Here is a 12,363-nt window from a genome sequence, read left to right on the forward strand (position 1 = left end):
CAGAAAAATTCAGAAGTCTACAGACAGTCTGTACCCAGGACAAATAAGAAGTGTAATTTTGAACTTTCCCAAATATTCATTATAGATGCTCATTAAGCATATATAAAAACATTGAAAGAAGTTGTTCTGAAAAGAACAGCTCTGAAATTCAAAGCTGAAAATGAAGTGTTACCCTTCACTTTCACTTCTGAGACCCAGAAGTAAGATGCTAGTTACCAGGATGCAAAGAAAACAAGTGCGTGTTGAAAAGCTGGTATATTATTTTTCCTGATTTCTTAGTTTGGTCCCAACTGTTTTCTCCCATGTTTACCTTGTCCTTGACTTCTCTCCCAGGATAATAAAATCTCAATTTATGTGCATGAATCAAGATTTTGTAATCAAGCTCCACACTGATACTTATATATAATAAGACTCTGGGAAACTAAATAAACCTTGAGAAATATGTTAATTATGTTAGAACAGAAGAGTAAAAATAAAGTAGAAGACTTGGCTGGCTGAACTTTACTTTTGTTTGCTGCCCGCTATACTTCGATTATCAAACGGGCAAAAAAAAATCTCTAACGATTCTGTCCAAGAGCCTTTGTTTCAATGTAAGAGGAAAAACAAGTCTCCTTCTGTCCTAAATATTTAGGCCTATTAGTGTCCTCCTGTGATAATCTTGGGGTTTATAACTCTTCTGTCTAATGGGCAATATATCCAAAAGAAATTAACAATGAATTTTGAGCATATAATGAACAATTATGCATGGAGGATAATCCCACCAAGTACTATGAGAAACAATTTCTCCTGTCTGCCCTCAGTGCTGTAACCGCTCTTGGTTGTCTACCCAGGGTCTTTTAAAGTTTGATGTTCTCATCATGATTTTTCAAAAGCAAAAACATTCAGAAAATAGCATGCCTGAAAAAGACTTCAGGACCCGAAGTTTCTACCTTAGGCAATGTCAGATCTTTGAAAAGACAGGTCGCTGCCTCTCCTCCGCATGCCTAACCATGCCTGAGGAGAGGCTGATGCACTTCCCTGCTGTTATGCACTCAACAAAACAAAACCTTCCTCCTGGAAACAGACCTTGGAATCCCATTCAGGCCCATTTTCTTCTTTGATGAGGATGTTCAAAACCTGCTGAAGGTCTGGGTGAGCAGATCGAGTGGGTTACATTTCAGTAGGCGCGGCAGTCGCTGCCCCAGTAATGGTATGGAGCCATAAAAACTACAATTCACTGTTAACAGCACCACAAAAGTCACCGCATGCGATTGCTCAGCCTAGACTTGCGATTCCTACTCTTTTATGCTTTAAGGGCTTTTAAGAAGGATGATCGGGAGTTTTTGCCAAAATGCTTCAGGCATTTAATTCTGAAAACTAATTTCTGAATTGGGTGCTATGCTAATAATGTATTCCAACCCCAGGCTGCCTGTAATCCCTCACAGCCTCTCTTCTCCTTGGTTTCCCATTAGCAGAGCATCTGTCTTCTCCCTGCTTTATTGTTTGCTCTCTGCATGGGACCCTTAGTACATGAGACACAACAATGCAAGAAATTCATGGGATCACGTTAAGAGAGGGAGAGAATATCAAATTTGGTTTCATGCAGATGGGGTTTTGTTGTTGTTTTTTTACACGCATATTTAAATGCAGCGATTAAACTGAACTGAACAAAATGAGGCCTTCTCAGGCTCAAAGATATTGGAGCCTCATGGCAGGTGGCAGAGACTAAACTAAAGGAAAATAGTCCAGAACTTTACTCTTCATCTCGCTGAGACCCTTTCACATATCCTGTTGCTTCACGCTGTCTCACTGCCAGCGAGGAAATGCTACCACAGCGGCTTATCTTGCTTCTGTGCTTCCACTTCACTCTGTTTGAAGGACATGGGTAGGGCAAGGAGGGACTTCATGTTCCGCACAGAGGTAACAGTTGGCCTGGCCATGCACAAAACTCTGCCAAAAATCAGGAATCCAGCTGGCAGCTAACTCTCCCTCAGCAGGCACTTCATAGCTTCTGAGAAAGGAATAGCCATTTGCTTCCTGGAGCGCCCACAGAGCCCCATGTGCGAGCTCTCAGCAAAGGCTACTTTCTGTCTGATTAATAAAGAGCCAATAACAATTTTCTTACCTAGAGCTTCCTTAAACAACTCCTGTGGAAGCTTTGCAGTGACAACGATCAAGAAAAAAGCCTGAAGCAACAACTTTACCTCTGCATCATATCACACAGCCCAAAATCTGTTAACTTGATTCGCACTGTACAGCACTTCATATCGCACAGCGCTATACTCTCGCTGCAGGGTACTGATTGTCACTGCTACCATCTATTACGTACACTGCAAAAGAAACTCTCTACATGAGAACATATCTTCCTGGGGAAAAAAAAATCATTGGGATTTTATTCAAAACAGTTGCTGAAAGATTTCAATTCAAAACATAACAGCAACTAATACCAACGTTTACTACAGAAGTGGAAACACACCACTTTCTCACATGTTTTTTTTCTAACTCTCCCATAGACAAAAATTAATGCTGTCTGCTTACAAGTGTTTGGCAGGAGTTACACATAATTAGAAAGAGCTCTAGTTCTTTTAAGTGTGCTTCAGTTATTGTAATTTACTTTTCAATGTAACACTAAGAAAAATGGGATAATGTGACTTTTTGGATCACCATCTCAAGAGGAAATAGGGGAGTGACTATCTGGCATGAAACCAACTGGACTTTGTAACATGCTCTTCCAAACGTTCCACTACCAAATGTAAAGTATGGGACAGTAGCAAAAGCCAGTCCATAGTGATACATCTCAGAAAAAAACCCCATCTTTGTCTTCCCTTGTCTATTTTGCCACAGCCCAGAGAGTGATTTCTGTGACCCGTTTAACAATCGTAACCCAGTTCAGGAAATGCCGAGCATCCTTTTAGTGAATGCAGACCTTACTCATACATTGACATTTCATCACATTATGTTTATCTACATTATCACCTGGGTCTAGGTACTGCCTGTGTATCGCTCTTTTATAGACTCGAAAGATTTTTCTGGACTCCAACTAATCTCCTATTTCAAAACACCAATTTTCTTCCATTAGCAGCCCTGCCCTTTGCCACGCCATGCAGCGTTTGCAGCATTCACCCTTAGTTTCTAGGCCTTGGTGCCAACATTGTTATACGGGCCCCAGTTTTAAATTTTGTCTTCCAGGATGAATTCCTGAGAGAAAATCCAGACCTGCCTGAAGTCAATGGGACGTTTTCAACCAGCTTCAAGGGACTTGTAACTTCTTGATACGGGATAGAGCCCCACAGTATTGTGCTGCAATGAGAGGTGAGCCCAAACTGCCAGCTCTACGCGCTTTTCATGCTGATTCACATTCAAGTCCAAAATGCAGAGGCCAATCAATATTTGACTAGCCCTAAATATTTTGAAATTTGAATTTTAAGCCCATCTGTAGGATTGATGCAACACCTCAGTTCAGAATATCTTAACTTGTCACCATTACTGTCAATTTCACTTACAAAATAAAACAAGGACCACTAGCATACTACAAACTTAGGAAAAACTACGGAAGGGAAGTATTCAAATTTTTTTGGCAGGGAGGGGCTGGAGTGAGACACACACAAGTAACAACATGAACTTCACTCCCTCATGCGCTGAGTTCTGATCTGTTTGCCTTTGTTTTCGCTGACAGTATTTGGGAGCACGGCAACGCTCGGCATTCACAATGCCTCTGGAACTTGAAAGCACCTCCTGTCCCAGCCTGGAGCCACTGGCACCTTGAAAATGCTCACAGACTTCCTTATGCTTCTGTACACCAGGAATAATCCAGCAAATCCCTTTCCAAGCTTTGATTGCGTCATTCCGTTAAACATATCAATAAACACCCATGTCTGTCTGTCTGTTCTCTGACTGGAGTATGCATTTTAATAGCAGTCTCCTAAATACAACATCCTTACAAGTTATCTAGAATTCCATTTGCTCTGGGATTCCCATTAGATATGAAATGGACACAAGCTGCAACTTTAATAATTTACCTTTTCAACGGAGTCTGTTTTTTCGGAGAGCAAGAGCAATGGGCTCTCTGACTAATGCGCTAGTCCCAGTGCTCACCTCCCAAGGGGGATCTCCAAACATTTACACTTGCTGAGATGGAAAATCAAACCTCTGACTCCAGCTGACACCAGCTTCCATTATACGAAATAGAAACCATCTTCCTACGGCCCCAGTAAGTGGGACGGGCCATTTTCCACACTGCCAGGCTTGGAAAACAGCACGTGCACTAACTGAGAAGAATAGCCTCCTTAGTATTAATATTTACATTGCAGGCATGTCCAGGGGCCCACATTAGGGTCAGGGTCATCTTGTGTTTGGTGCTACAGGAGATGAAGGTGCAAGCGCTGCCCATCACCCCGCAGGTCCTCCGTTGATACCTTATCCCCTTCCCCCATGAAAGGATGACCATTGCCACTTATCACCTCCCTACCAGTCTTGCACACCCTGATCCTTTTGCATTTTTAAAATCATTGAGAGTTTTACAGTTGTGGATGTAAGACAAGGCCCTGTATGGTCTCTGTAGCCAACTTTTGCATGGCAGCGGCCAGCTGCGGAGCAAAGACACCACAGCTGTAGCAAGGAGGAGAGCATCCTGAGCACGTACCAGTCACTGGTGCAGGGGAGAGAAGGCCCCAAAACCCCCGTTGGCTGGATGGAGAGGAGAAGGAAGACTCACGAGGCACCTGCAGGGTCGGGGCTGTGCCACAGCCTCAGCCCCTGCCTCTCCCCGACAGGAGCCGCAGCCACCGGCCACCCTCCGGGCTGGGAAGGGCAGAGAGGGTACAACCGACAGCCTCCTAGAGGCCCGCAGTGCGTTACGTCTCTCTTTAGGGTTGGTATCAGCAAAACAACTTTTTCAGAGCCTTCCTCTTTGAGGATTTATGGGCAAAGTGACAGACCTTCCTCCAGTCTTACTCACTGGAATGTATGAACAGCTTCAGACAAAACTTTCAACAACTAATGACAGCAAAGTTAGCCGGAGGCAAAAACCTGGCACAAAGAAGTTCAGCCTAAATGATTAAATTTGGCAAAGTTATAAGCCAGTGAAAGAGATAATCTTAAAAAGGGAAGTTTTGGATGACCTTAATGCTATGCACTACAGCTTGTGATGTCTGTAATAGGTTATTTCCAGAGCATCTGAGTGTCTTCCAGTAGTGCGTTAAGCAACGTAACTAACATCTGTCACGAGGTTCATTTTCCCTCTCATCTCCTCCCTGGAGGGAAATTCTCACATTTCTTAACCTCTACTGGACCCCACTCAATAATGTTCGTTACCTCAAGAGAAAAAGGAAAAGCCTATCAAAAAGAAAAAAAAAAGAAGAAAAAAAAAAGAGAAATAATAGATCTAAGATTCAGGCTGCTTTGGTGACATTTTAAAAGTCTTTTTTTCCAAGAAAAACAGTAATTTCTTTTAAATTTCTTTACATGATATTTAAGCCCTGAAAAGGAAAGACAAAATTATTGAGCTATTTTTCCTTCACCCATGATTATGCAGCAATTTATCAACAAAATGGAACAAGAACATCTGACTGGGATTATTTATTATACAGTAAGGCATTTATTTTTTGTTCACTTGACCAGGAACAGTGTCCCTGTTATGGCCAGTTAGCCGTCTGTGTCCTGAGAGCTTTCAGGGAAGGATTAAACTGCCATTTGTTCTACTTCCTTTCATGCAGTAACTATCCTAACAGGGCTGAGGCAAGGCTTGGATGTTGCTGGACTTGCTACCTTAAGGTGGCATGAAAAAGAGTGCCTGGAGCTTCCCTGGAGCTAAAGCAAAGCAGTGAAAAGTTTTGGGTTTGGGTTTTGTTCTTTTTACTCCTTACACTCAGGAACATGCAATATCGCTACCGAAGACTCCTACTGGAAATTGCATCCATGAGGCAATCTCTACGCCACGCTCACGCAGCACTGGAATTATTGGTGGATTATTTTTTTTTACATGCTGATTCGTTCACTACATTTAGCCAGTATGGCTTGGGAATGTGCAGCTAATCAGGGCAGGAAGGGGAAGGCTGAAAAAACTAAGCAAAGAAGGAAGAGGTGCACCGTGTGCTCTGGGGGGAAGGGCGTACAGCCCTCACCCATCGATTCCCAACCCCACACGCCGACAGCCCGCACTGTTCTCGTGAGGATGACTGTGGCATGTGGCATCTACCACTCCACAAGTGGGTCTAAAAACTTCTAGTACTTCTTCCCTGGAAAGAATGTGCAAAATAAGCTGCCTGATGCAGAGGAAGATAATCTGTGCCCTCAGTGAGAGCAAACATGTGGGAAAACTATTTGCTAGAAGAATGTACCTTGCGGCTATTGCCAAAGGTTTTGATGGGTGTATCTGCGCTTTGGAGAGTTTTATGGCTGCGCACTGGAAATTGCTCATAATGAATGATAATATCTACATTTCTCTAACACCTTTTGTCCAGAAATCAAAAGCACTTTTCAAAGAAAGGGCCAGATTTTGAATGCCTGACGCTAGCAGGTCCTCATGGCACACTTTTACAGACCCATTTTTTTGAAACAACTTGGTAGACAAAGCTCTCTGGCACTTGCTAGCCTTTAAGTGACAACTGAGCTCTCTTAGAAAATGCGACCCATGCGGTGTTTCACGCACCCCAGGGTGGCTGGCACCAGCGCTGGGCGACCCTGGGAAGGCACAGTTTGGCCAAGGAGGGCTAGCCCTGCTCTTACAGCAGGTGCCAAACATCTGTAACGATCAGATAATGGCTTTCCTCAAGGTCTTGGCTTCAAGGATCAGACATAATATTGCAGTGAATTCCATGTATCACCTTTGACAGAGAGAAAGAGCTGATCTGTCTTGAGCAAGTTAAAGAACCAGGTATGGCATATGAGCCATCAGCTACAGCTCTTCAGACTGCTCCAGCAGGAGCCGGTCTGACACAGAAAACAGCAGCACTGCAGGAGAATTAAAATACTGACATCTGTAGGACGGTGAACATTTCTAACAGTTACAGTAAGAAGAAACCCATAAATAATATCCATTCTTCCATAAAATTTTCCTGCATTGACTGGTTCACAGTAAGAACCAGTTCAGCTTTTCTGCCCATCGTTGTTCCTGGGCAGTCCCAAAGTGGGACCTGCTGCAGCCCCTGTGTCTCGCCTGGCCTGGGACATCCCCAGCACGATGCCAGGGATGATGGGGAAGAAGCACCTGCAGCAAATCTGCGGGATGCACAGAGGCAGCAAAGGGGATGGACAGGAACTCTGCAAGAGAGTGAGCCCCCAGCTCTGCCCTGAGCTGCCTGCTGAGGATGGGAAGGGGCCGGGTTCTCCTCCCAGTAGCGGGGAGGCTCCAGCCACCCCCCCTCCGCTCCCCATTTGCACCGCATTTGCAAGCTGGCTGCTTCCCACGAGCTCGGCCCCTTCTGGGAGGGCAATGAGGGGCTCATTCAGACCGCTGCTGCTCCGGTGGGGCTGTGAGCAATGGAACATGGACTCCTCACATCCATCCCTGGGAGTCCAGGAAAGATCATCCCGCTGTTGCAAGCCCAGCCATGCACACATGGGCCCCTCCAATCCCATTGTTGCTGCACGGATTTCACCAATGACCCCAGCGTGACAGCACAGTATCTCCTGCCCAAATTTTCTGAAGCTGCTCCACTTTCTAATTCCTGTTATGTTTGTGTCATATTTGAAATGACCTGGCCACAAGCTGTGGAGTTGCGACTCCACAGAGCTGTGACCAGGCTCCCACACCTATAGGAGCATCTAATCCTTCAGATCAATCCCCAGGCAAACAAAAGCCAAGGAGGAGCAAGGACACCAACAGGAGACAGTATTTTCTTAGCAGAAATACAATTACAATGAGGTAGACTGCCTCCGTTTACCTCCCTGAATTAAAATCATCTTTCTCTTATGCTCTTACCTAAGAATGAGACCAGAACATGATCCACTCTGCTCCTGCTGGCACTTACTGGCCAGAAAGGGGTGGCAAGGAGCCAAGAGACAAGTTTCCCAGTGTGAGAAAGGTGGAAGGCAGGAGCGCCTCCTCACAGGGCTGCTGTAGGACAGGGCAGAGGCTTGCAGAGAGACCTATGGATTTGGGGCTATGGGACACCTCCACAGACTGTTACAACTGCTGGTGCTCTCTCCTTGGCCTGCGAAACTTGCATGGCAGTGGTCAGAGGACAGAGTACAAGATCAGCCTAATTCACCCTCAAGCAAATTTAATTTTTCTTTTTACACCTTCCCTTCCCCTATCTTTAACTTCCTGCTACCCTACCCCATATATAAAGCTGCACTAAGATTTGGAGTTACATAAAGACTGAAATTCTCAGTTATACAGAAAAATCATTTGGCGATCAGCTTTGGACTGAAAACACCTCTTTTTAGAGAGGACTGGTGTTTCCAAGTGGTTAAGAGCAAGACCCGGGAATATGAAAATTTTGGACAGCCTTCTCTGTTCACAGAACTCTAAAATAGGCAAAGTTGTTTTATTTATTAGGGAAACAAGACAATTCTTGGTGTTCTTGCTATGATGTTCACTCAGGGGAAGCTGAGAGAAGATGAAATCCCTTTCTGAGAAGCAGCTGGCTTAACACGGGCAGGGACAATGTCACAATTTGATGACTTTTGCTAACCTACGCAGCAGTGAGTCCTTGGTCTGTGTCTCCCCCATCCCTCTGTGCTACAGGGAATTGCTAAGACACACCTATGGCAGGTTTGGGCTTTTAAATATGAGCTTTAAACATCCCAAAAGTTCCCTAATTTGCACAGTTAACCTCAGTCTTAGGAAAATCACTGCATGTATCTCCCTTCAGAAGGCTACTAGAGAATGTGTCTAAGAACTAATAAAGTTTCCCCTCCCACCCTTGAAAACTGAATATTCTCCAAAAGATTGACATTTTTAGATTTAAAATTCTCATGTTTAGGCTGAAATTACAAGATAATAACAACAATCATGTCATTAAGTCTGGATGAAAGGTTTTGATCATGGGGAAAGTACATTCCAACACAGTTCAAAATAAAAATCTCAAAGCTCTGAGCCCCTCCATCTCACACTCAACCTCTTCTCCCTCTCCCCATGCCTCTGCAGAAAACACAGGAAAGAAAGAGCTGAGAAAAGCAATGGAGAAAAAATAATTTTCTCTCCAAAATGCAAACGAAACAGTAACACATTTCAATTATAACAAGAACACACAAAAAATCCACACAAAAAACAATTTGCTTTTTTCAACAGGCTCCAGCTGTGGTAGGCTGAGAGTAAAGGTGTAACACATGAAGGCAAATATGGCCTTCCTAAAATATAAAGGAATTTCCATGATTTTTATGGATTGCATTGATGAGAAATGCATTTGTGCACTCTGAACTGCCAGTAACATTTTTGTTGTGGGATATACTTTGAATAATTCCTTTGCAAAAACCATGGTCATATATTCATTAGAAATGAAAAGTCGTTCTGGAAGACCCAAGCTTCGCAATGAATGGTATTTCAATAAATAAAGGTGGTATAAATTCAACACACTGATTCTCCAATTCATCATCCTCTAAGCTAAAATATATCATTCCTCTCTAATTTCAATTCCCAGCCATGCCGTCCTCTTAATCTTAATTATAAATGGTCTGCCACTTATCAAATAATTCTCTGTGTACTGCACAATCCTCACCCTTAATTGCACAAATATTTTATTTTTGGAACAACACAGCTCAGCAACAAGCTTCATTTTTCTTTTCACGACTCAGTCTCAAAGTAAAGCATTTATAAAAGCTCTGGGCGCATGGAGAGAAAATTAGTTGCTCCTCCGTGGCTAACAGTTTTTAGCTAATCACAATGCAGCTCCACATCACTCCGAGCAGGGCAGTGATTAAAACTGCGCCTGCAACAAAGCAACATTGTGCAGAGCGATGACGTGCTCCAGTCAAAAACGTCTCCCCTCTCGTTATGATTGGTATTCCCCAGATGTTTGACTTTGAGCTCTAGCTTGGCAGGCGAGGCTTTGTGGCTGCGATTCAAGTCCCAGGCTTGAGCAGCTCCAGTGTTTATTCTCATAATTTACACTTTGTGATGGCTTATGGACAGTTATGTACTTGGTTTCGTAGCCACCACTTCAAACCAAGGGCCTGATCCTGCCGTTATGGAGTTAGTGGTAAATGCTTCCCAATTCCAGCGCTGGCAGGAGGCCCCAGATGACTAAACCGTCTCTCAAAGCAAACAAGCCAATAAAAAAGAACAATTTGGTTTAAAAACAATAGAAAACGCCTGAAATCTTACTTACTAGGAAGTCTTCTTCACAGTACACCTTGCCATTGACATTGTAGAACGCTTTTCCTCGTAGTCTTCTCCCTGACAAAACATGGTACCGTTAGAATTTCGTGCCCTGTCCCCAAACCCGGCCGTTCACGGCACAAAGTGCAAAGAGGAGCCCGCTGCGCCTGTCCCAGCCCCTCGCCCCTGCACATACCAGGGGGGCTGGCTCTCGGCTCCATCCTGCCCTAACAAACTCCTTATCAACTAGATGCTACTTCTAAGAGCAGGGTATGGAACCCAGCTCATGCCTGCTCCTGCAAAATTTGAAATCTAAACCCAAAAATGTTTATTCTGGGAGCAAAAGGCTCATTTGTAAATTGAGACAATTTTCTTCGCAGGTGAAATCGCAGCAGGTGCACATCCACTGCAATCAACATCAGTGACACGTTTGCCTCTGAAGGACCAAACACAGGATACTGCATACGGATGCCCCCGTCACCTTTAAAAATATGAATGCATTAATCAATGCCACAGCAGCTACACCCACAGCTCCCTGCGATACTAAAGCAGTACAAGGCACATCTGATGGAGGGAAGGGCGGAAAAATCATACTGAAACCAAGAGATTTCATTTTCAAGTTTGAACATTTGCCATTTCATTAGCGGTTGCAGAACTCTATTGACAAAGCTTGTGATCATCATTAACTGATGGCTCCCTTTATAGCTAAGAAATACACAACAGACTCCAGAGAGTCCCAACAAGAAGGATTAAACCAGGAATTCAGAAACCACCGAGCCCAACCAGTTTTTAGATACGGCATATCAGATCTGTCTTACACCAGAGCTGCTCCACTGAAAGCAACACCATTTTATCAGTGTAAAGCAGAGAGAGAGAAGGGAAACCACGCTCATCTTGACTCACCTCATGTCCACTCCGTGCCAGGGTCCCACTGGCCAAGGCTCCCAAACACGTGGGTGCTCCCACAAGCCGTTTGCAGCCTTGGCGAGCAGAGGGCACGGTGGCTACTATAGGCTGCAAACCGCCTGCCATCAGCAGAGACCTGGAGCAAGGAGGAGGGTAAGAGGCTCTGCATTTACAGGTCAACAAATGAGCCCTCCCAGGTCACTGCTGAAGCTTTTACGCCACAGAATAAGCCTGGACATCTCCTGCCAAGGCAGCTCCACCATAAACACGGCCGATCTTTGCAGAGGGTTTGACTTGGAGGGCCGGAGAGCTGAGCCAGCTGGCCAAGCACAGAGGGGCAGGAGTGCTCGCCACGGTTTCCATAAACAATGTTGAGGAAAATATGATTAATTTTCAGTGCTTGAAAGTGCCTTTTACACGTTGCCACTGCGATCCGATCCTGGGAAACAGTGTGTGGCACAAAGAAGTTGGGATCTGGGATGATGCTTTTGGGAAATCACATGCTGCATGTGGTTGTCTGGCGGTTTTACTGTCGTGGCCGAGGGAAATGCTTCTTTTGTGTGCACATTCTTGGGCTGTCGATCTCACGGGCTGCTGTCTCCATACTGCTGGTAGGTGGAGTCAGCTCTTGTTTGTCTTTCTAGCTGCCTGGTAGCCCTGATGGGGACCAGGAGCCCAGTGGCGTGGGCAACGCACTGAGACTGTCCCATCGCCTCCGAGACTCTTGGGTAAAACTGGTCCATCCTACGCATTGCCAAAAAAAGGCAGGGGGCTGGGACAACCACTAGGGGGTCCCGGGGCCTCTCTCAACTGATGCAGGAGCAACCACCTCTAGATCTTCCCTCCAGCTTATCCAAGCCATTTTTAAACCTCTCCAGTGAAAGGTAAAAGAAAAGTAAATAGAAGGGAGGGAAGAAAAGGAAAGAGGACAGAATGGCTTTTTACAGGATACATCGGCTCTGCCAGACCCAGACTAATGCACAACTTGTCTTTAGATGGTAGAAATGAAGTGGCTGCACCCAGAATGGGGACTTGCCTTGGACGTGCTGACGCAGCACTTCCACCTTGCTCACACACACCACCAGTGCAGAGCCAGGGCAGCTGTTTCAGGAGGAGAAGCACTGGCCGTCACCCTCTCCACACACCCATTGTGGTCAGAAGCAGCAGAGAAAATTAGAGACCAAACCTGAACTCCGCTGCTGGAAGGATCTCTGCAG

At 44.9% G+C, this 12,363-nt stretch overlaps 1 protein-coding gene across 3 annotated transcripts in view; it reads right to left on the reverse strand.

Moving 5' to 3' along the window:
- The window catches only part of WTIP (WT1 interacting protein), an 84,284-nt gene that overhangs the window by 15,017 nt on the left and 56,904 nt on the right, over window positions 1-12,363 (reverse strand). For all 3 annotated transcript variants that reach the window (XR_008466019.1, XM_054199164.1, XM_054199162.1), the window contains exon 3: window positions 10,251-10,318. Coding sequence is in view for 2 of the 3 variants with exons in the window: in XM_054199164.1 (XP_054055139.1) it covers window positions 10,251-10,318 (68 nt within the window). In the remaining variant the exon portion in view is untranslated. The remainder of the gene's footprint in view (window positions 1-10,250; window positions 10,319-12,363) is intronic.

Source organism: Rissa tridactyla, chromosome 4, assembly GCF_028500815.1.
Source record: "Rissa tridactyla isolate bRisTri1 chromosome 4, bRisTri1.patW.cur.20221130, whole genome shotgun sequence".
Taxonomy (NCBI): Eukaryota; Metazoa; Chordata; class Aves; order Charadriiformes; family Laridae; genus Rissa; species Rissa tridactyla.